This window comes from Bombina bombina, chromosome 6 (assembly GCF_027579735.1).
Source record: "Bombina bombina isolate aBomBom1 chromosome 6, aBomBom1.pri, whole genome shotgun sequence".
NCBI lineage: Eukaryota > Metazoa > Chordata > Amphibia > Anura > Bombinatoridae > Bombina > Bombina bombina.
This window is the reverse complement of record NC_069504.1, coordinates 725804587-725826356: the sequence shown is the minus strand read 5'-3', so window position 1 is coordinate 725826356 and position 21770 is coordinate 725804587. Positions and strand designations below refer to the sequence as shown.

General features: G+C 41.3%; 2 protein-coding genes across 2 annotated transcripts in view; one reads left to right on the top strand and one right to left on the bottom strand.

The window, feature by feature from the left end:
* KRI1 (KRI1 homolog) overlaps positions 1 to 5281 on the top strand; it is a 93699-nt gene extending 88418 nt beyond the window's left edge. The window contains exon 19 of the mRNA XM_053717926.1: positions 4597 to 5281. Within this exon, the coding sequence (XP_053573901.1) occupies positions 4597 to 5071 (475 nt within the window). The 3' untranslated portion in view covers positions 5072 to 5281. The remainder of the gene's footprint in view (positions 1 to 4596) is intronic.
* Positions 5228 to 21770, bottom strand: part of ATG4D (autophagy related 4D cysteine peptidase) — a 108849-nt gene continuing 92306 nt past the window's right edge. The window contains 2 exon segments of the mRNA XM_053717927.1: positions 5228 to 16532; positions 19123 to 19242. Coding sequence (XP_053573902.1) covers positions 16359 to 16532; positions 19123 to 19242 — 294 coding nt within the window. The 3' untranslated portion in view covers positions 5228 to 16358.

Sequence of the window (21770 nt, the reverse complement as noted above, 5' to 3'; positions counted from 1 at the left end):
AAAGTCTTAAATACTCCTCCCACTCCCCTCATCCTCCAGTCATTCTGCCGAGGAACAAGGAATAGTAGCAGAAATATCAGGGTGAAAGGTGCCAGAAGAATAATAAGGACGCCCCACATAAAATTACGGGTGTGGAGCTGTGGACTCTTTCCATCAGAAGAAAAGAAAAAATCAGGTAAGCATAATTTATGTTTTTCTTCTTAAATGGAAAGAGTCCACAGCTGCATTCATTACTTTTGGGAAAACAATACCCAAGATATAGAGGACACTGAATGCCAAGACGGGAGGGTACAATAGGCCTGAACCTCTACCCAATAAAAAAAAAAAACGCTTTGTCCTAAGCTGAAATTTTTTTAAGAGGAAAAGCCCCAAATACACTGACTCGTAGTCACTCCAGAAGCCAAACTGGAGACTGCACTCGACTGAGCCAACAGTCCTCCAGGAGACACCGTTGCCCAACACACTTTCCCTCACTGTTCATCCCGTACAAATGAAGGAGACACCAGCCGAAACCCCCAAGTGGATAAGGCAAAGGAGAACTAAGGAAACCGAAAGGTCCCCAAATGCAAAAAAGAACACCTCCAATAGTGAGCCCAGCTCACAGAGACCCGAAGGAGGCCACGCCAATACCAGGCGAAACCCCAGATAAGACCGGGCACACAGAACAGACATCTCTCCCACATCCTGCAAGCACGGAATGCAACTGAAGAGGCAAAGTCCTCCCAATGTCTGACCATAGAAGACCAAAACATTCGACCATGAAAAAGAGTGTAATACACCCAGGTGAAAAAACCCCAAGTTTGAGAACACAGAGTGTATAACAGGACGACACAGAGGGTTACTTGCGAGGAGGAAGAAGCAGTCAAGCAAGAAGCAGACCGCAAAGGCAACCCCGGACAAAGGGCACACTCCAGGCAACCTAAGTTGCCGGACCCACACACAGGTCCCTAAAAAGGAGAATACAAAACCTCAATCGAGGCCCCCCGAAAAGGAGGGGATACCCTCAGAACCCAAAGGAAGAGTAAACCCTCTTTCTGAAATCAATGGAGTAAGTTGAAAGGAAAATCTATAACCTAGAAGACTGAGCTAACAGGATAGACTTAACAAGGCTCACACATCCAGAGGAGACTGCGACCCAAACGCAGCGCCTTAGACTGCTCAGTCATCCTGGCCTGCAGACCCACACCCAGCTGGACCAACCCAGCCTCAGGGATCCAAGACAGGGGAACAAAAGAATAGGCACAGCCAACCCATTCGCCTGCAGAGCAGGGAATCCACGGTAACACTGGCAAGCCGACCAGGGGAATGCAACCAGAAATTAGACCAAGGACATAGCCCAAGTTCCCACTACCATGGAACACCCCGACCAGCCCTGAGATCCAAGATTCCAAAACCACTGAAGACTGGGTCAGGAAAAGGCCAAGCGAAGCCTCGGCAACCGGAAGTCTCATGGAGAAAAACAGGTCCGGGCACCTAATAGTTCAGGCAAACCTTACCCTAGAACTAAACACCCCAGCTTGCCAAAAAAAGACACAAGGGATACGAATGCATATCCAGTTTTTAAACAGCTTGAGAGCACATTTTTAAGGTGCAAATAGCTGCAGCTGGTTTCATACTACAGCTGGCTAGGAGCCACCCCTAGCTTAAGTCCAACGCTCCAAGGAGCAAGGTTAGAAGTAGATGAAGATACTTCTCAGAGCCTCAGGACAACCAAGGGATACCTCGAGAAAAAAAAAAAATTACTAGCAGGGCTAGTCTCCCTATCACCTCTGCACAAGCAGAGGACACAAGGAAGAAAAAGGCACAAAGCCTACCCAGCTCCGGAAAACCCCGAGCTAAACAAAGTCCCTGCAGGGAACAACCATCACCCGGAAACAGATCCAACTCACCTGGAGACAATGGAAGAAGACCCAAAGGTCTCTTATAACTCAGACAGTACACGTCAAAGAGTAAGAGCTGTATCAAGATACACTATAAACAGCTTACGCATACACCTGCAAGGTGTCAAGAGCTGCAACTGATTTCAAACTGTAAACCTTCCGCTATCTGTACAAGCTGTTGGATCAAGCCCAAAAGGACAAATCCAGAGGCCTAAAAATGAAGGCCAAACCGCTCAACTGCGGTAAGGGGCGTTAAGCCCTCCTACCCTCCACTACATGAGGGAGTAAAACTCTTAAGTTCTGATGAAATCAGATGTCAGAGTGACGCAGCGGAAAAAACTTCCCTGCCCGGTCATCTGTAACTGAAGGCTATAAGGACTGAAACAATCCTTCCCGCCTCTTGAATGCTTAGTTGAACATGGAAAAACAATGATAACCTGAGCACTTGGTGCTTCTACCGAACCAGCCGAGCAGAACAGTGCCACGTGTCTGAACAGCCGCAAGACCGAACGAACCCGACAGGATCAGCCTGCACCTAGGGTCCTAACCGGCAAGCTGCCTAAATTCTCCCTCATAGGGGAAAAAAAAACAAGAAACAGACATTTTTAACATAGGACTAACATGTCCAAAACAACTTCTGAAGAAGTAATAAAGAGTATCAATCCCAGAAGGTTCACAAAGGAAAAAAAGAAATTCCATCGGATATAAATAAAATATAAGGCAACCCGGAGGTTAATGCTCGAAAAGACACAGGCCTACCCGCAGGACCAGCCAAACGGAGCCCTAACTTTCAAAAACTGGGAAAGATCTCAAACAAATGACAATCAGGAGATTACTTCATCCCCACATGTCTAATGAGGTGCACCATTCAAAGTAGCAGACTGAAAATCCCTATATCTGGTAACGATAGGGTCATTCAATAACTGTAAAACATGTCTGAGCAATACGCAAAGGCGCGCAATCCTGTAACTAAAGGCACAACACTTAGGGACAGTTACACCCGCACGGTACTGTAGAGGCCCTCCCCAAGGCGGCAGACCCGGGACAATAGGGCATGAGCACATTCTCAAAGAAACGTCTGGACTCTGCAGACGAACAATCGCCAACAATATGTGGAAGCGAAAATGTGCTGCAACCTCCGGGGGGAACATGCCACCGTGCATGGAGGAATCAGAAACTGGGTTACCTGCATGTGTAAAAGTATGAATTGGTAGGGAACTCGCCTATCAGAGGACAGGACCCCCAGAGGCGGATGGCTCAGCAGTCCCTTGATTCCCAGAGCCCGAGGAACCAGGCACTCTGAAATGGCATACAGAACAAAACTGGATGACGTGTCAACGAGGCCAATCCGGAGTCATCACCGGACACAGAATCTGAAATCAAAATAGTCTTGGTATCAGAATCCTCTGTAACTGAATCTGAAATGAGCACAGTCTCAGCATCAGAATCTTCCATAACTGGATAGAGGAAATATAAATATTGACTAAAGTATTAAACAAAAACGGCACCTGACGCCCACAATGGTTGGGGCACTCACCACCTCCTATGACCAGCCCATGCGGACTAGAATATTCCTTCGCCACATGGTAAGGAATGGGGAACAGAACGGAACCACGCCCGAACACAAGGTGAGCCGTACAGTCCAAAAAAGCGCGCCCATAAACATCACACATAAGCAGGTTGAATCACATAACAAACATGATTATAAACCCCCCTCAGGAGATATTAACCCTCGATTTCAAGATACTGAGACCCCTATGTCATATAGTTAGACCCGCAAGGTGTTGTAGCATCTCGGGAAAAACATTCACATTACAGTACATTGACGATAAAGTAAAATGAAACAATCTTACCGGAATCTACGCAGTGGAACAGGAACACGGCCCTTCAAGTGTGACGAATAGTGGCATCGCCTCCGCCATGGACTTGAGAGAAGAAAGCAGGCAGCGGAGCAAAGTTAGACAACGCCGATTGCTTGAGGAGCCGTTAATGAGTCGGGATGGTTTCGCAGAGAGACTCTCCCTGCATCTCCAGACTCTAACTTTCATCCAAGCCCTCACTGAGAGACTGACAGGACTACTTAAAACACTTGTCCCATACCCTCCATAAGAGAGAAAATTTTTTAAATTCTGACAGTTCTCTGCCATCCTCCTGGGACGAAAGGCAAAGAATGACTGGGGGATGAGAGGAGTGGTTGGAGTATTTAAGCCATTGGCTGGGGTGTGTCTGCCTCCTCCTGGTGACTAGGTTCTTATTTCCCAAAAGTAATGAATGCAGCTGTGGACTTTATCCATTTAAGAAGAAAACTGCTCATTTGTGAGAAATCTCTTTCCACCCCTGCCAATTTGATATCATACCTGCCTCATTTATAAGAGGGTACACCAATACTGCAGCCAAAAGCAGCTTTCGACAAAGACTTGAGTTGTTCATTGGGTGCAATATCATATATATTCAGCCCGGTTATTCCAATTTTTCTGGTTTTGGCAGGTATGCCATTTGTGTTTTCTTGGTGAATAATTAGTGACTTTTACCTTTTCTATTGTGCATTACAGTCTGTTTTCTAGCCTGAGATAGGAAGATAGGCATATTTGTATCTAACACCCAAAATTCACCACTGGCCTTAGTAAATTCCACCCATTTATATGTTACCTTTTTTTTCATGAAGTTTATGTAAGTGTATCTGCAAACCCTTCTCACATTAATCTCTCTCCTACAGCGAGACACCAGATTCTGCAAATCTTTCCAAAGTTAAAATAGGGAAGAAACGCAGAGAGAAACTGAAAAATCAGGAAGAGGAGCATACACTGATTAATGAGCAGAGCACAGATATTTCAGAACTACCAGAGAGAACTGTAAACCCAGCGGAAAACAAAGAATCTGCAGAGGAACAAAGAACGGAGATCAAATCAAGTGAGATCAAGTCAAGTAAGAAGCGCAAATTAGAAGAGAATGATAAACAGACATGCCCTGTGGATAGTGGACTACAAACAAATGTGAAGAAGAGGAGATTAGGAAAGAAGGCTGGACGTACATTAGGAAGTAAGGTGAAGCTGGGAGGAAGAGAGTTCAGCGGTAACAGGCTGCGGGCGTATGGCCTGAATCCTAAGAGACTGAAATACAGACAGCTTGGCAGAGAAAGACGAAAGCTCAAGGAGAAACAAAATAAAAATCTAGGCAAAAAGGAGGACTAGAGATAAATTCTTTTATAACCACCTCAACACAACCACACTATATGAACTGGCTTTCAAAATCAGGATAATAGTTTTTCTATTTCATGCAGCATTGTAAAATGAAACATATTTAAAGACCTTTTATTTCTTCATTGTAATGAAACTCACACAATAAGATTCTGTTTAAAAAGTTTATTCCCATAGATAAATAAAATTTTCAGAATATACAGATTTGATGCCCAATTTGTTTACATTTTTTGTGTGTAAATATCCCAGTGTATTCAGTTGAGACTCCTTCACTCTCAGTAAGTAAGAGATAAACCAGTTTTCCTACAAGAATAATCTTTATGATCAGAAAACCATTTAATGTAAAACTGTAGTGCACACAGATTACAAAACAGAGATAAAAGAATGCCCTATTACCAATGAGAAGCTAGCTGCCTGTTTTGTTAAGTTCTGAAGTAAAAAATGATCTCTCAAGTTAATCTTTATTTCTATATATGAGAGGTAATGTTAAAGTGAAGGTCAATTTCGATGAATTAGTGCCTGGTTTTTAATAATCCTATTAAAAAACTAGGGCACTTTAATTCATCAAAATTGACATGTCACTAGTTTTCTTTAAAAACTTACCTTTTAATCCTGACAGCCGCTCCAGCGATTCCCCGGGCCGTCGGAAGCCTCTTCATACGTCAGAATGACGAATCTGGCTTCCTCCATTCATGGCTTCCCCCCAGGGGAATCATGGCCTGAGGCAAACGCAGTGAATGGAGGTAGCCGGATTCGTCGTTTTGGACCCGCGACGAGGGCTTGCGACAGGCGGAGGAAGCGCTGCAGTGGCTGTCAGGATTAAAAGGAAAGTTTTTGAAGAAAAGAAGTGAAATGTCAATTTTAATAAATTAAAGTGTCCTTGTTTTTAATAGGATTATTAAAAAACGGGCACTAATTCATCAAAATTGACCTTCACTTTAAAAAGACATTGAGTTGATAATCGCTTTTAATGTATCCCTTCCATTCCAGCTTTTCAAAGCTAACTTTTCCCTTTTTTTTTGTTGAGTTTTTGCAATGTAAAAGGTTAAAGGCTACAGCTATAACTTTCAATGTGCTGTCCCCAATATGAATTTTATTTTGTTCCTCGATAAAGTAAACCAGAGCTTCTCTGTGCTAAGCAACATACACTTCTAATGCCGTTTCATTTATGCAGAAGCTTAGCTTACGGCCCTAAAGGGACATCAAACCCAATTTTTTTTCTCTCATTCAGATGGTTTGCAATTTTAAACAACTTTCCAAAAGCATACTTAGGTAGGCACATGAGCTGCACATATTTCTGTTGTCATTGGCTTACCAATGTGTCCAGCTAGCTCCCAGTAGTGCATTGCTCCTCCTACAAAAAAGATACCATGAAGCAAAATTGATAACCAAAGTAAATTGGGAAGTTTTTTTTAAATCTGAATCACAAGATACATTTTAGGTTTCATGTCCCTTTAATGGGATACTAAACATTAAATAAATGCTAGATATTCCAAAGTATTCATTGTAAAAATTACCCTGAGGATAATACACAGATCTATTTTTCAAAAATTGAGATATTTAAATAATAATACAAAAAACAGAATTTATGCTTACCTGATAAATTACTTTCTCCAACGGTGTGTCCGGTCCACAGCGTCATCCATTACTTGTGGGAATATTCTCTTCCCTAACAGGAAATGGCAAAGAGCACAGCAAAAGCTGCCCATATAGCTCCTCAGGCTCCGCCCCCCAGTCATACGACCGACGGTTAGGAGAAAAAAAGGAGAAACTATAGGGTGCCGTGGTGACTGTAGTGTATAGAGAAAGAAATTTTACAAACCTGATTAAAAAAACCAGGGCGGGCCGTGGACCGGACACACCGTTGGAGAAAGTAATTTATCAGGTAAGCATAAATTCTGTTTTCTCCAACATTGGTGTGTCCGGTCCACGGCGTCATCCATTACTTGTGGGAACCAATACCAAAGCTTTAGGACACGGATGAAGGGAGGGAGCAAATCAGGTTACCTAAACGGAAGCCACCACGGCTTGCAAAACCTTTCTCCCAAAAACAGCCTCCGAAGAAGCATAAGTATCAAATTTGTAGAATTTGGCAAAAGTGTGCAGAGAAGACCAAGTCGCTGCCTTACATATCTGATCAACAGAAGCCTCATTCTTGAAGGCCCATGTGGAAGCCACAGCCCTAGTAGAGTGAGCTGTGATTCGTTCAGGAGGCTGCCGTCCGGCAGTCTCATAAGCCAATCGGATGATGCTTTTCAGCCAGAAAGAAAGAGAGGTAGCAGTAGCCTTTTGACCTCTCCTCTTACCAGAATAAACAACAAACAAAGATGAAGTTTGTCTGAAATCCTTTGTTGCATCTAAATAGAACTTTAAAGCACGGACCACATCTAAATTGTGTAACAAACGTTCCTTCTTTGAAACTGGATTTGGACACAGAGAAGGAACAACTATTTCCTGGTTAATATTCTTGTTGGAAACAACTTTTGGAAGAAAACCAGGTTTAGTACGCAAAACAACCTTATCTGAATGGAACACTAGATAAGGTGGATCACACTGCAAAGCAGATAATTCAGAAACTCTTCTAGCAGAAGAAATAGCAACCAAAAACAGAACTTTCCAAGATAGTAACTTGATATCTATGGAATGTAAAGGTTCAAACGGAACCCCTTGAAGAACTGAAAGAACTAAATTTAGACTCCAAGGGGGAGTCATGGGTCTATAAACAGGCTTGATTCTGACCAAAGCCTGCACAAAAGCTTGTACATCTGGCACAGCTGCCAGTCGTTTGTGTAACAACACAGATAAAGAAGAAATCTGTCCTTTTAGAGAACTCGCTGACAACCCTTTATCCAAACCTTCTTGGAGAAAGGAGAGAATCTTAGGAATTTTAATCTTACTCCAGGAGAATCCCTTGGATTCACACCAACAGATATATTTTTTCCATATTTTATGGTAAATCTTTCTAGTCACAGGTTTTCTGGCTTGAACCAGAGTATCTATCACTGAATTTGAAAACCCACGCTTGGATAAAATCAAGCGTTCAATTTCCAAGCAGTCAGCTGCAGAGAAACTAGATTTGGATGTTCGAATGGACCTTGTACTAGAAGATCCTGTCTCAAAGGTAGCTTCCATGGTGGAGCCGATGACATATTCACCAGGTCTGCATACCAAGTCCTGCGTGGCCACGCAGGAGCTATCAGAATCACTGAGGCCTTCTCCTGTTTGATCCTGGCTACGAGCCTGGGAAGGAGAGGGAACGGTGGAAACACATAAGCTAGGTCGAACGACCAAGGCGCCACTAATGCATCCACTAGAGTCGCCTTGGGATCCCTGGATCTGGACCCGTAGCAAGGAACCTTGAAGTTCTGACGAGACGCCATCAGATCCATGTCTGGAATGCCCCATAATTGAGTTAACTGGGCAAAGACCTCCGGATGGAGTTCCCACTCCCCCGGATGGAAAGTCTGACGACTCAGATAATCCGCCTCCCAGTTGTCTACTCCTGGGATGTGAATTGCAGATAGATGGCAGGAGTGATCCTCCGCCCATTTGATGATCTTGGATACCTCTCTCATCGCCAAGGAACTCTTTGTTCCTCCCTGATGTTGTCTGACTGGAATCTTATGAATCCGGCCTTCGCTAGTTGAGGCCAAGCCCGGAGAGCATTGAATATCGTTCTCAGTTCCAGGATGTTTATCGGAAGAAGAGACTCTTCCCGAGACCATAAACCCTGAGCTTTCAGGGAATCCCAGACCGCGCCCCAGCCTAATAGACTGGCGTCGGTCGTGACAATGACCCACTCTGGTCTGCGGAAACTCATTCCCTGAGACAGGTGATCCTGAGTCAACCACCAACGGAGTGAGTCTCTGGTCACCTGGTCTACTTGAATCTGTGGAGACAAGTCTGCATAGTCCCCATTCCACTGATTGAGCATGCACAGTTGTAATGGTCTTAGATGAATTCGAGCAAAAGGAACTATGTCCATTGCTGCAACCATCAATCCTACTACTTCCATGCACTGAGCTATGGAAGGCTGCAGAATAGAGTGAAGATCTTGACAAGCGTTTAGAAGCTTTGACTTTCTGACTTCTGTCAGGAAGATCTTCATTTCTAAAGAATCTATTATTGTTCCCAAAAAGGGAACTCTTGTTGACTGAGACAGGGAACTCTTTTCTACGTTCACCTTCCAGCCGTGAGATCTGAGAAAGGCTAGAACAATGTCTGTATGAGCCTTTGCCTTGGAAAAAGACAACGCTTGAATTAGAATGTCGTCTAGATAAGGTGCCACTGCAATGCCCCTCGGTCTTAGAACCGCCAGAAGGGACCCTAGCACCTTTGTGAAAATTCTAGGAGCAGTGGCTAAACCGAACGGAAGAGCCACGAACTGGTAATGTTTGTCCAGAAAGGCGAACCTTAGGAACTGATGATGATCTTTGTGGATAGGAATATGTAGGTACGCATCCTTTAAATCCACGGTAGTCATATATTGACCCTCCTGGATTGTAGGTAAAATTGTTCGAATGGTTTCCATTTTGAACGATGGAACTCTGAGAAATTTGTTTAGAATTTTTAAATCCAGAATTGGTCTGAAAGTTCCCTCTTTTTTGGGAACTACAAACAGGTTTGAGTAAAACCCCTGACCTTGTTCCACAGTTGGAACTGGGTGTATCACTCCCATCTTTAACAGGTCTTCTACACAATGTAAGAATGCCTGTCTCTTTATTTGGTCTGAAGATAAGCGAGACATGTGGAACCTTCCCCTTGGAGGAAGTTCCTTGAATTCTAGAAGATAACCCTGAGAGACTATTTCTAGTGCCCAGGGATCCGGAACATCTCTTGCCTGAGCGAAGAGAGAGAGTCTGCCCCCTACTAGATCCGGTCCCGGATCGGGGGCTACCCCTTCATGCTGTCTTGGTGGCAGCAGCAGGCTTCTTGGCCTGTTTACCCTTGTTCCAGCCCTGCATTGGTTTCCAAGCTGGTTTAGCCTGGGAAGCGTTACCCTCTTGTCTAGAGGCTGCAGAGTTAGAAGCCGGTCTGTTCCTGAAATTACGAAAGGAACGAAAATTGGACTTATTCTTAGCCTTGAAAGGCCTATCCTGTGGGAGGGCATGGCCCTTCCCCCCAGTGATGTCTGAAATAAGTTCTTTCAATTCTGGCCCAAAAAGGGTCTTACCTTTGAAAGGGATATTAAGCAATTTTGTCTTGGAAGATACATCCGCCGACCAAGACTTTAGCCAGAGCGCTCTGCGCTCCACAATTGCAAACCCTGAATTTTTCGCCGCTAATCTCGCTAATTGCAAAGCGGCATCTAAAATAAAGGAATTAGCTAACTTAAGTGCGTGAATTCTGTCCATGACTTCCTCATATGGAGTCTCCATATTGAGCGACTTTTCTAGTTCATCGAACCAGAAACACGCCGCCGTAGTGACAGGAATAATGCACAAAATTGGTTGGAGGAGGTAACCTTGCTGAACAAAAATCTTTTTTAAGCAAACCCTCCAATTTTTTATCCATAGGATCTTTGAAAGCACAATTGTCCTCAATGGGAATAGTCGTGCGTTTGGCTAGCGTAGAAACTGCCCCCTCAACCTTAGGGACTGTTTGCCATGTGTGCTTCCTTGGGTCGACCATAGGGAACAATTTCTTAAATATAGGAGGTGGGACAAAAGGTATGCCTGGTTTCTCCCACTCCTTATTCACTATGTCCGCCACCCTTTTAGGGATCGGAAAGGCATCAGGGTGCACCGGGACCTCTAGGAATTTGTCCATCTTGCACAATTTTTCTGGAATGACCAAAGAGTCACAATCATCCAGTGTAGTTAGCACCTCCTTAAGTAATGCGCGGAGATGCTCTAACTTAAATTTAAACGTCACAACATCAGGTTCTGCCTGTTGAGAAATTCTTCCTGAATCTGAAAGTTCTCCCTCCGACAAGCCCTCCCTCACTGCCACTTCTGACTGGTGTGAGGGTATGACAGATAAATTATCGTCAGCGCCTTCTTGCTCCACTGTATTTAAAACTGAGCAATCACGCTTTCTTTGAAATGCTGGCATTTTGGATAAAATATTAGCAATGGAATTATCCATTACTGCCGTTAATTGTTGCATAGTAACAAGCATTGGCGCGCTAGATGTACTAGGGGTCGCCTGCGCGGGCATAACTGGTGTTGACACAGAAGGAGAGGATGAAGAACTATCCCCACTACCTTTATTTGAGGAATCATCTTGGGCAACCTTATTAAATGTGACAGTACTGTCCTTCCTTTGTCTGGACGCCATGGCACAATTATCGCATACATTTGAAGGGGGGACCACCTTTGTCTCCATACATACAGAACATGTTCTATCTGAAGGTACAGACATGTTAGACAGGCTGTCTCTTTAAATGTTAAACAGAGCACACTTTATTTCTGAATGTGTGAAAAACTAAGAAGGAAATATCCAATCTTTACCAAATTTTCACCACAGTGTCTTAATGCTTTTAAAGCATGCACCCCAATTTTCAAGCTTTTAACCCCTTAAATGAGGAAACCGGAGCCGTTTAATCAATTAACAATTATAACCCCACTACAGTCCCAGCGTTTGCTGCGACTTCACCTGTCCTTAAGGGTTATACGATACCAAATTAAGCCTTCCAGGAACGTTTTCAATGATCACCAGACCCTCTCACATGCACTGCATCCAAAATAAACTGCGCAATTATGGCGCGAAAATTAGGCTCTGCCTACTATAGTGAAAGGCCCTTCCTGACTGGAAAGGTGTCTAAACGACTGCCTGGCGCCTAAAAACGTTCCCCATCATAAAAGTTTTAGAAATCACTTCAAACTTCATAAAATACTTAAATAAAGCAATCGATTTAGCCCACAAGAGTGTCAACCAGTGTATAGCCCATAATAAGCCTTCATTCTGTTAAGAGTCTAAGAAAATGGCTTACCGATCCCCAAGAGGGAAAATGACAGTCTTCTAGCATTACACAGTCTTGTTAGAAAATGGACTAGTCATACCTTGAGCAGAAAAGTCTGCAAACTGTTCCCCCCAACTGAAGTTCTCTGGGCTCAACAGTCCTGCGTGGGAACAGCAATTGATTTTAGTTACTGCTGCTAAAATCATACTCCTCTTTTAAACAGAACTCTTCATCCCTTTCTGTTTTAGAGTAAATAGTACAAACCGGCACTATTTTAAAATAACAAACTCTTGATAGAAGAATAAAAAACTACAACTAAACACCACATACTCTTCACCATCTCCGTGGAGATGCTAATTGTTCAGAGCGGCAAAGAGAATGACTGGGGGGGCTATATGGGCAGCTTTTGCTGTGCTCTTTGCCATTTCTTGTTAGGGAAGAGAATATTCCCACAAGTAATGGATGACGCCGTGGACCGGACACACCAATGTTGGAGAAATAATAACCTAGGTTTCCTTCCCTGCTGAAGCCAGTTAAGAACAGTTGTGAATGGGTCACTTGAGTGTGCAACCAATCACTTTGGAATATTGCAGTAATGTTATACAACAATAGTTTGTTTTCTTTTTTTTTGGGGGGGTAAACATTTTGAATTACAATCTCAAGGTGTTTAATGTGCATTTTGAGTAGAATGGCATCATTTTGGAGTCTGTAGAGTTCATGTTTTTGTTTAATAATTATCTCAAAAGATGCAAATGCTGAAATTGAAGTAATACATTAATGTTAACAGATCAACTCCATGTCCCTTGAAGACATTTTATTCTGCTGGTCTCTTATTAGAATAACCTCCTCCTCATTACAATCATGCTGCTATTTTGTGCAGTGTTTGTCCCATGCTTTTTGCTATAATGACAGCACACAAGTGGGCAAACCTTCCACACTAGTAGCCTATCAACTTTTTAACCCTTTCGTGACAGGGTTAAAGTGCCTACATCGGAACAACTGTTCCGATGTAGACAAATTGAAACTACGCGATCGTGCATACGATCGCGAGATTTCAATTATTGGATCGCATCTGGGGGGCGTCCCTACAATCCTAGGAACGCCCTCCAGACCGCGATTAAATCCCTGAAGCACAGAAGGCTTCAGGACAGCCGTTAGTTATGACGTTCCATTCCGTCATAACGGCTTTAAAGCCCAGTCTAATTATGACGGAATGGAACGGCATAACGGCTTTAAAAGGTTAAAGCATTTATCTTCATTGTACAAAGACTAAACAAAACGCAAAATAAATATTGTGCATCTAAAAGCTATGAGTTTGTCAAAACTGGATAGTGAAAAGGAACGTGACACTTTAACAAATACTGCAGTACAAAGATGTAATAAAGGAAAACTATGTTCTTGTTTCCGCAAATCCATGTGTAAAAAAAAAAAAATATCAAAAGGAAACTAAATATTTTTTAGTAACAAAACACTACAAAAGTGATGGTGAGATAATCTGAATACTGTCTGCATGTGTTCTCTAAAGAAACTTGTGCCGTATACAATAATTGTTAGATGCTTTCTTAGTGCCTGTTTATTTGAAGGATACAATTATGTTATCTTGGGCCTGAGTGTTGGAAAATGTGTGACTGATCCCCCCCATGTTAAGGTAATGTACATGGATGAGGAGAGAGAAAACAAAATGAGATGGAGATAATGAATTGGGATAGTGAGATTGCTCAGCCAGCAAACCTAAGAAAATGAGATAGCAGAACATTTTTTTTTGTATTTATTTTAGAGAGAAATGGTAAAGTTAGTGAGGCTTCTAGGTTTTTTCCTGATCCCAATGGCTCTTAAAGTGTCAGTAAACCTTAAAAATAATGTTATATAATTCTGCACATAGTGCAGAATTATATAACATTATATTAGCCAAACTTTTACTCTTAATTTTTTTTAAAAACGGCTGTTTTACAGACCCGCTCTGTCTGACAGCAGGAGCGAGCTGCACTTAGTCTTATGTCGCGGTCGGGCCGGGCTGTAACTATACAGCTGGCACGATGCGCTGTGTGAATATAACAGACCCGCTCAGCAGAGTACAGAGAGCGGGTCTGTAAAACAGCCGTTTTTTAAAAAAAAATTAAAAGGGTACATTAGGTTTTATAAAGTTTGGCTAATATAATGTTACATAATTCTGCACTATGTGCAGAATTATATAACATTATTTTTAAGGTTTACTGTCCCTTTAACAGAATTAGAGCAAAAATAGAATGTTCTAGTTCGTTATAGGATGTCATTTTAGCACTACTGACCCTGCAAAGGGTTAAAACCAAAGTACTGCTCCAGAGCCACACATCTCTTGATCTCCAGCTGACACAATCAAATCAGCAAGTTTGTGACTTTTAAGTGTCGGTAGTACTAAAATTACAAGCTGATGACTTAAAGCATTACTTTTTTTCACTAAAACGTCTGTTTAAATTCAGCAGTAATAAGAACGTCTTGTTAATAGCAGGCTGACAGGTTACATAAAGTTATCCAAGAAAATATCAGCAGTGGAATTAGATGGTATCCATAACAATTTTAAATAGAGTAGTCCTAAAAATCAGTGCAGTAAATGGACAGTGACTCTAAATGGTCACATCCTTAGAGGCCAATGACAGTAATGTGTCACTGATGACTTGAGGCAGTTTAAATCACACACTGTACAATGATCAATTTACTAACGGGTTGATCACAATCCTTAACGATCAGCGACGTATCCTATTATAACCACACACACAAAAAAAAAACTTACATACAGGGTACATTGTGGACGTTAAGGGGTTAACGATTAACATGGGTATTGCCGAAAGCAGCAGGACACACTTTTACTACGTCTCAGAGGCATTCAGCAATAGCGAGAGCTGTGCTATTTAACCCCTAACATTGAAAAAGGACAGCTAACATACAGGGTACATAAGATGTTAAGAAAAAGTTTATCAAATCATTATCATAAAAATCCTCAGTCTTGAGTAGTGAATTTTGAAGAAAATCCTTAGATTAACTTAAAGGATTGTGATAAACCCCATAATGTTTACATTCAGATGACATAAAAAAAAAAAAAAAACATTTTACAGCAAGAGAGTAATAACTATATACTTAGGCCACTAACTGCAATGAGAGCGCTGTTGTGCCATAGAATGCGCATTAGGCATGGGCAAGTGTTCGTATTACACTAATACTAAATATGGGTGCATTTTCAATGCCGGATTTGTGTGTTGTACCTTTAAACTTATAAATCTGGCACCAAAAATAGCCAATGTTTAGTAAATGAATATTTGCCCCTGCCTAATTCTCATTCCTACAAGTGTGTAACTAGGAGTACTGCATACAGTAATTATTATTTCACAAGGTTGTGTGATATTACTGCAACGTTTACGTCTCTTTGTAAAGGGACGCAATAGTCACAGGTTTTCTATCATGTGTTTTAAAGTGCAACAAACGTTAAACATTTTTTGCATTCAAGTTTAATAAAAACGGTTAAAATAAAGTGAAGTTAGCAGAAACTGCATGTTTGTGTACAGCCGATGCTCACTGTCTGATAGGGCATATGTCCCTTTAAAAAAAAACATAATAGGGTATCCCTATGAACAGATTCAGATCCAGTTATATGTTCAACGGGTACTAAGGTGACTTAAAAATGTAACTATTAAATGACTTTATAAATATAATGAAATGATCCTACCTGCATGGCGAGTTTAACTACATATTTATATGCAGTATTTTAGCTTATTGTTAAATGATCAATGGAGGTTCTGTCAAGCTTTAAAACAACACTCAGGTTCAGAAATTGGTAGACTGTTGCGATATTAAGAACTGTGGGCAAACCTGGTTGCTGGGTGTTTCTAAACCGTGGCGCTTCTTCAGGAAATAGGGTTAGAACTGGGTTTAATGGATCATACCACTGTTTAGAAAATTACAACAGTCTAAATCAGGGGTCAGCAACCTTGTCACCACAGATGTTTTGGAACTACATTTCCCATGATGCATAGACACTCTTTACTGGGAAATATAGTTCAAAAACATCTGGGGTGCCAAGGTTGTTGACCCCTGGTCTAAATAATGCCACTTTTTAAAATGCCCAAACAGGCAACATTTTGAATGCTTTGTTGCTGCTGGAATCAGCTGGCCGACCATCTTCATTATAGCAGCCTGACAAAATCTTTTATAGTTTAAAAACAAGTGAAATCAAGATCTAATTATAAGCAAACACCTAATGATGATCCTATCCCCCATTACGGGGACTCTGCTCCAGGCAAACTCAAAAGGCAATGAAAAGGCTAACATGTCCTATGTGGGTTATACAGCAGTGTCAATCTACCCTCAAGTTTACTTCTAGAAAGGTAAGTTAGTGCATTCCTGTTATAGGAATTCAAACTCGTCTGAGCTGTGTCTCTTTGACAATCCCACTTTCTTACGGCAAGTAATGGGGAGAGAGGAAATCCGTGCCCCCTCCTCACTGCTGTATGCTTGAGCATGCCCATCTATAATGCTGAAGATGGGATATTTCTCTTCTGATGATGGAGAATTTAACACCTGTGAAAAATATATGCAAAAAAAATAAATAAAAAAATTCATGTTACTTAAACCTATACAAAAATATTACTGTGGTGTTTGTTTTTTAATGGGACAAAAACATTATCATTGAAACCCCATAAATGTTAAATTATGCATAATGAAAATAAAAAAACCTGCGCAGTCGAACTTATTAAAGGGACATAATACCCATATGCTAAATCACTTGAAAGTGATGCAGCATAACTAAAAAGCTGACAAAAAAAAAAAAGAGATCACCTGAACATCTCTATGTAAAAAGGGAAGATATTTTACCTCTAAATTTCTTTAAAAGGGACAGTATACACCAGTTTTCATATAACTGCATGTAATAGACACTACTATAAAGAATAATATGCACAGATACCGATATAAAAATCCAGTATAAAAAAGTTTAAAAAAAAAACTAACTTAGAAGCTCCCAGTTTAGCTCTGTTGAAAAAGTTAGCTGCAACACCCACTGAAACTAGTTGTATACCAAAAAGAGAAGACACTCCCCCTGCATATGAAAAGACTCTTTACACAAACAGGAGCAAGCTGGAGTAGGTTTACATCAGTATTCTCCTAAAACGTTGGGCTTGGTTAAAAGTCTGAAAATCAGCACAATGTTATTTAAAAAAAAAAAAAGAAAGAAAAACTATACTTTTAATTAAAAAAAAAAACTATATAGGCCATTTAAATGGATCATCTACAAAACATTTATGCAAAGAAAAATCTAGTGTATAATGTCACTTTAACTTACAAGAGTAAGTGCTTGGTAACAGTTATACTTCAGCTACTGTCCAGCTGCAAGTTGGGGGGGGGGGAATAGCCCATCAGCAGTGCTGAGGTCATGTTATGCTTTGCTGTGATCTCATGAGATTTCACTGAAATATTGTGAGATTTCATAATGAACTTCCATAAACTGAATAGAGGAATAACATGATTGTGCCTGCACATGCGAGATACATGCTCCCTTGCAAGTCCTGGGACTAGTATCCTGATTGGCTGCTTAAAGTTCCTTTACAGTGGAGTGTCAATGATATTTTCTAGTCAGCTTTTTACAGCTATGCTGCATTACTTTCAAGTGCTTCAACATTTGGGTATCGTTCCTTTTAATTTAATTAACATTGAATTTAACTCTAAAGATTGTGCCCCCACCAATTCCTACTAGAACTGTATGCAGCCGTTTAACAATGTATTTACCTGTTTTTAAAGGAGGCATTAAACCCCTTCCTGCCTAGACTTGTTTGTCTACAGTGTAAATAACTGAAATCACACAATTGTTCATACAATGGGATTGTTTCAGGAGGGAGTGCCTATAACGCTAGGCACGTCCTCCAGCCCACAATCCCATTCAGGAAGCTCCAACAGCGGTAAAACTGTGGTATAATTTTTGGGCGCTGTTACTGAAAAACCCTCAAGTAGTCAGGGAATTTCACTAAGAATCTTACATCTAGTTTTTTTTTAGTCTTACATCTGGGTTTTTTGGACCTTTTTTGTAATTCCTAAACAAATGTGTGTCTGTCTTTTCAATATTCTTGCTGGATCCTAAATTGTATACAATTTCATTTTTTATCTTTTTTTTTAAACCATTTTTTCACATGTCCTATTGCAAATGTGAGTTCACGTGATAGTTATGACACAGATCCCTTGTCTTAAGTTCTCTCTCAATTGGTCTTTTAGATCTTCGTACCCAGTGCCTCTTTGCTTGGCCTGATAAATAGTTCCTTTGTGTTTCATTATGTGTTGAGGATGACACCCACAAATCAATCTGAACCCGATGTCTCACCCCTGTTTACCTTTCATATCAGCAAATGCTTGACTAGCACAAATCTACCCCATACAAAACCCATGTCATTGTCTTCCTCTCACCAACCATAAAGTCTTCAGTGCTTGACTCTGCTCTCTCCTTCAGTCCTATAGACAATCACTTAATATATTATATTCTGCCACAACCATCTGTGCAACACCCCCAAAACCTAAGACTTCCTTACACCAGATACCACCAAAACACCAATTTGCTGGCACTTGCCCATCGTGACAATTTCAATCCACAAGAAAATTGGCCTTCCTAGCTCTTCTCCTTCTGATACGTTTAAAATTCCTCTACCGGGCTGACCTACCTCTCACCCATGGTTCTTGATTGGCTGATCCCCCTTCTTTTATCCCCTATCACTAACTTCCTAGCTCCAGCAGAATAAAATTTAGGATCCTAATCTAAATCTGCAAAGCATTAAAAACACAGTATATACAAACTATATTTATCTTTTGCCTCAATCCTTTACTCATACAATTATTTTATCAACCTACCATCATTTTCTCATGCTGAATCTTAGTGAAACGACCAACTCTCCCCATTCTTTCCAGTGTATGCTCATACCAACATATCTCCTGTCCCTGGTATCACCTTTGCCACCTAGATTGTAAATTCCCATAGGAGCAAGGCCCTATAGAGCTTCTGTGCTAGTAGGTTAACCTATATTCTGTTTTTCACAGTGTATTTAATGTACCGATATACAATGCTACAAAATATGTTGGCACTCTATAATAAAAATAAATATATACAATAATGCTCATGGGTGCTACTCACTTTTTTTAAGTGGCTGCATAGTGTATCAAATTCTGTTTGATTTCTGGCATAGAAGGCAAAAGTGCAACTTGGATCCATTCGGGTTATGGAGATTTTCCTTGGGGAAGTACAGTGGAACGACTAAGAAGAAAAGACAATGACACAATCCTAAGAAGCACATTGATTCCCTCTAAGCTTTAAACAAGAGCATGTTAAATCAGTGTAAATTATTTTTGTGCATAAAGTATTATTGATTTGAGTTTGTAACTTGCAGAGATTGCATGTTACTGGAACATATTGGGATTTTACTACCCCCTCAAAGTCACTGGTTTATAGACAGGCACCTATTTTCTACTCTAAATAAAAACATATTAAAAGAAGGTAAGCAAACACCTTCAGATTTTTATATACAATGTTTAGTTATGCATAACAAAATAACTTTGTAATATATTGTGTTTATTTTGCCCCCCATTTCTTGTAATTTAGCTCTGAAAATTGACAGAGGCTAACCTTGTTGTCTGCAGGCTAAAGCCCAGATTGGTTCCTCCAAATAAGGCAAATGGTTGGTGGAGTTTGGCTATTGAAAACTAATTGCAGTAAAATGGATATTCAATTTGTTTTTAAAATGTTAAGACTTGGCTGATTTGTTATTCTATAGCAACACAACAGATGTCTTGTAATTACAAGGTGTTTATTGTCTCTTTAACACACAGAACTCTGGGGCACTTCGCAATCATTTACAAATTCATATTCTACAAATGCTAATACTTCAGGGACATATGCAATTTCCTTATTACAAAATAGTATTAAATTAGAGCACATATACAAGTTAGCTCTTCTTCTTACACATAAACCAGAACACACACCTCTCACTGTCTCCTAGTAGTTAAAGATTAGAATATATAACTCATTTCCTGTTAATACACAGATTGTAGACAGACAGTACATTTCCTTCTCACCACTTTACAACATAACAAAAGCGGTGTACATCTATCACCATTACCTAATACAAAAACTGGGGATGGATATATCTAATATTGCATGCAAAAATATAAATAGAGGAAGACTTCTAATATCTTTGAGAATGACGAAGCTGCACTCGAATTCCCATACAAAAAGTTTATTAAACCTCATTTCTTTCCTAAGATATGGAGAGTCCACGACGTCATCAATTACTAGTGGGATATCACTCCTGGCCAGCAGGAGGAGGCAAAGAGCACCACAGCAAAGCTGTTAAGTGTCATTCCCCTACCCACAATCCCTAGTCATTCTCGTTGCCTCTGTTAATGGAGGAGGTGAAGTTTTGGTGTCTGAAGAAAATCTGATTTCTTTTGCTACAAGCAAGATTTTGGGTATAGCTGTAGTCCACATCAATCTTTTCAGTAGAGTAGTGGTGACTTTAGAGCAGTTAGGAACTTGTAAGGTGGGCCTTGCTGCATTTTCTCAACATGTTGCTTCCCTAGTACAGAAAGCCAGAGTAGGTCTACCCTGTTCTTTCTTTTTTTTACACAGGCCTCTGTAAGGAGTTGGCGTCCTTTCACACTTTGTGAGCTGTCCTCCTGCCGGACGGCTAGAAGTACAGGTGAGGCTGGCACTGAAGGGGGTTAAGCTTCAACTCTCTGCATTCAATTATGGGACTAGAATGGGTACAGGATTAATTTTAGGCAGTGAGCAGGCAGATTTTGTATGTGAGAGACAGGGGTTAATCTCCTTTATGAGAGGAAGGAGTTAACCTTATTGTGATCTAAGAAGAAAGAGGAACAGAGGCGCCAAACATGGCCTAGTAACGTCAGGGCACCAACACACACAGAACCGACAGGATAAGATATACTCACAAGTGAGGCGCACCCAAATGGTGCTATTGTGGCAGACTGGAACTATAACAGTGGTCCAGCTCACTGGTCACCGCCAGCCAAGACCCCAAGTCCAGATGATCCTTGAGAGGGCCTATAGGTTAGAGCCTGGAAGGAGAAGGCACAAGCATAGCCCAGTAACGTTTTGACCAAGGAGACAGAAAATTTAAAGGTTGCACTTACAGGAGGCGAAGCACCACCAGGTGCAATATCAGCATTACTGGGACCTCTCAGCCGCCCAGTGGAATCCAACCAACAGGATAAAGATAGTCCCAACTTGAGAAAAAATTCAGCAAAAGAGATATGCCCCCACGAGAGCAAGACAATCTATCTGTAGCCTGAGGAAACAGCCCTATGGTGGCTGAGAAACGCGTCACATGTTTTAATAAAGTATTATAAATATACACTTGCTACTAACTCCTTTGTCTTGCTCTCGTGGGGGCATATTATCTCTTTTGCTGAATTTTTTCTCAAGTTGGGACTATCTTTATCCTGTTGGTTGGATTCCACAGTCCACTGGGCGGCTGAGAGGTCCCAGTAATGCTGATATTGCACCTGGTGGTGCTTCGCCTCCTGTTAAATGCAACCTTTAAATTTTCTTTCTCCTTGGTCAAAACGTTACTGGGCTATGCTTGTGCCTTCTCCTTGTCCTTCCAGGCTCTAACCTATAGGCCCTCTCAAGGATCATCTGGACTTGGGGTCTTGGCTGGCGGTGACCAGTGAGCTGGACCACTGTTATAGTTCCAGTCTGCCACAATAGCACCATTTGGGTGCGCCTCACTTGTGAGTATATCTTATCCTGTCGGTTCTGTGTGT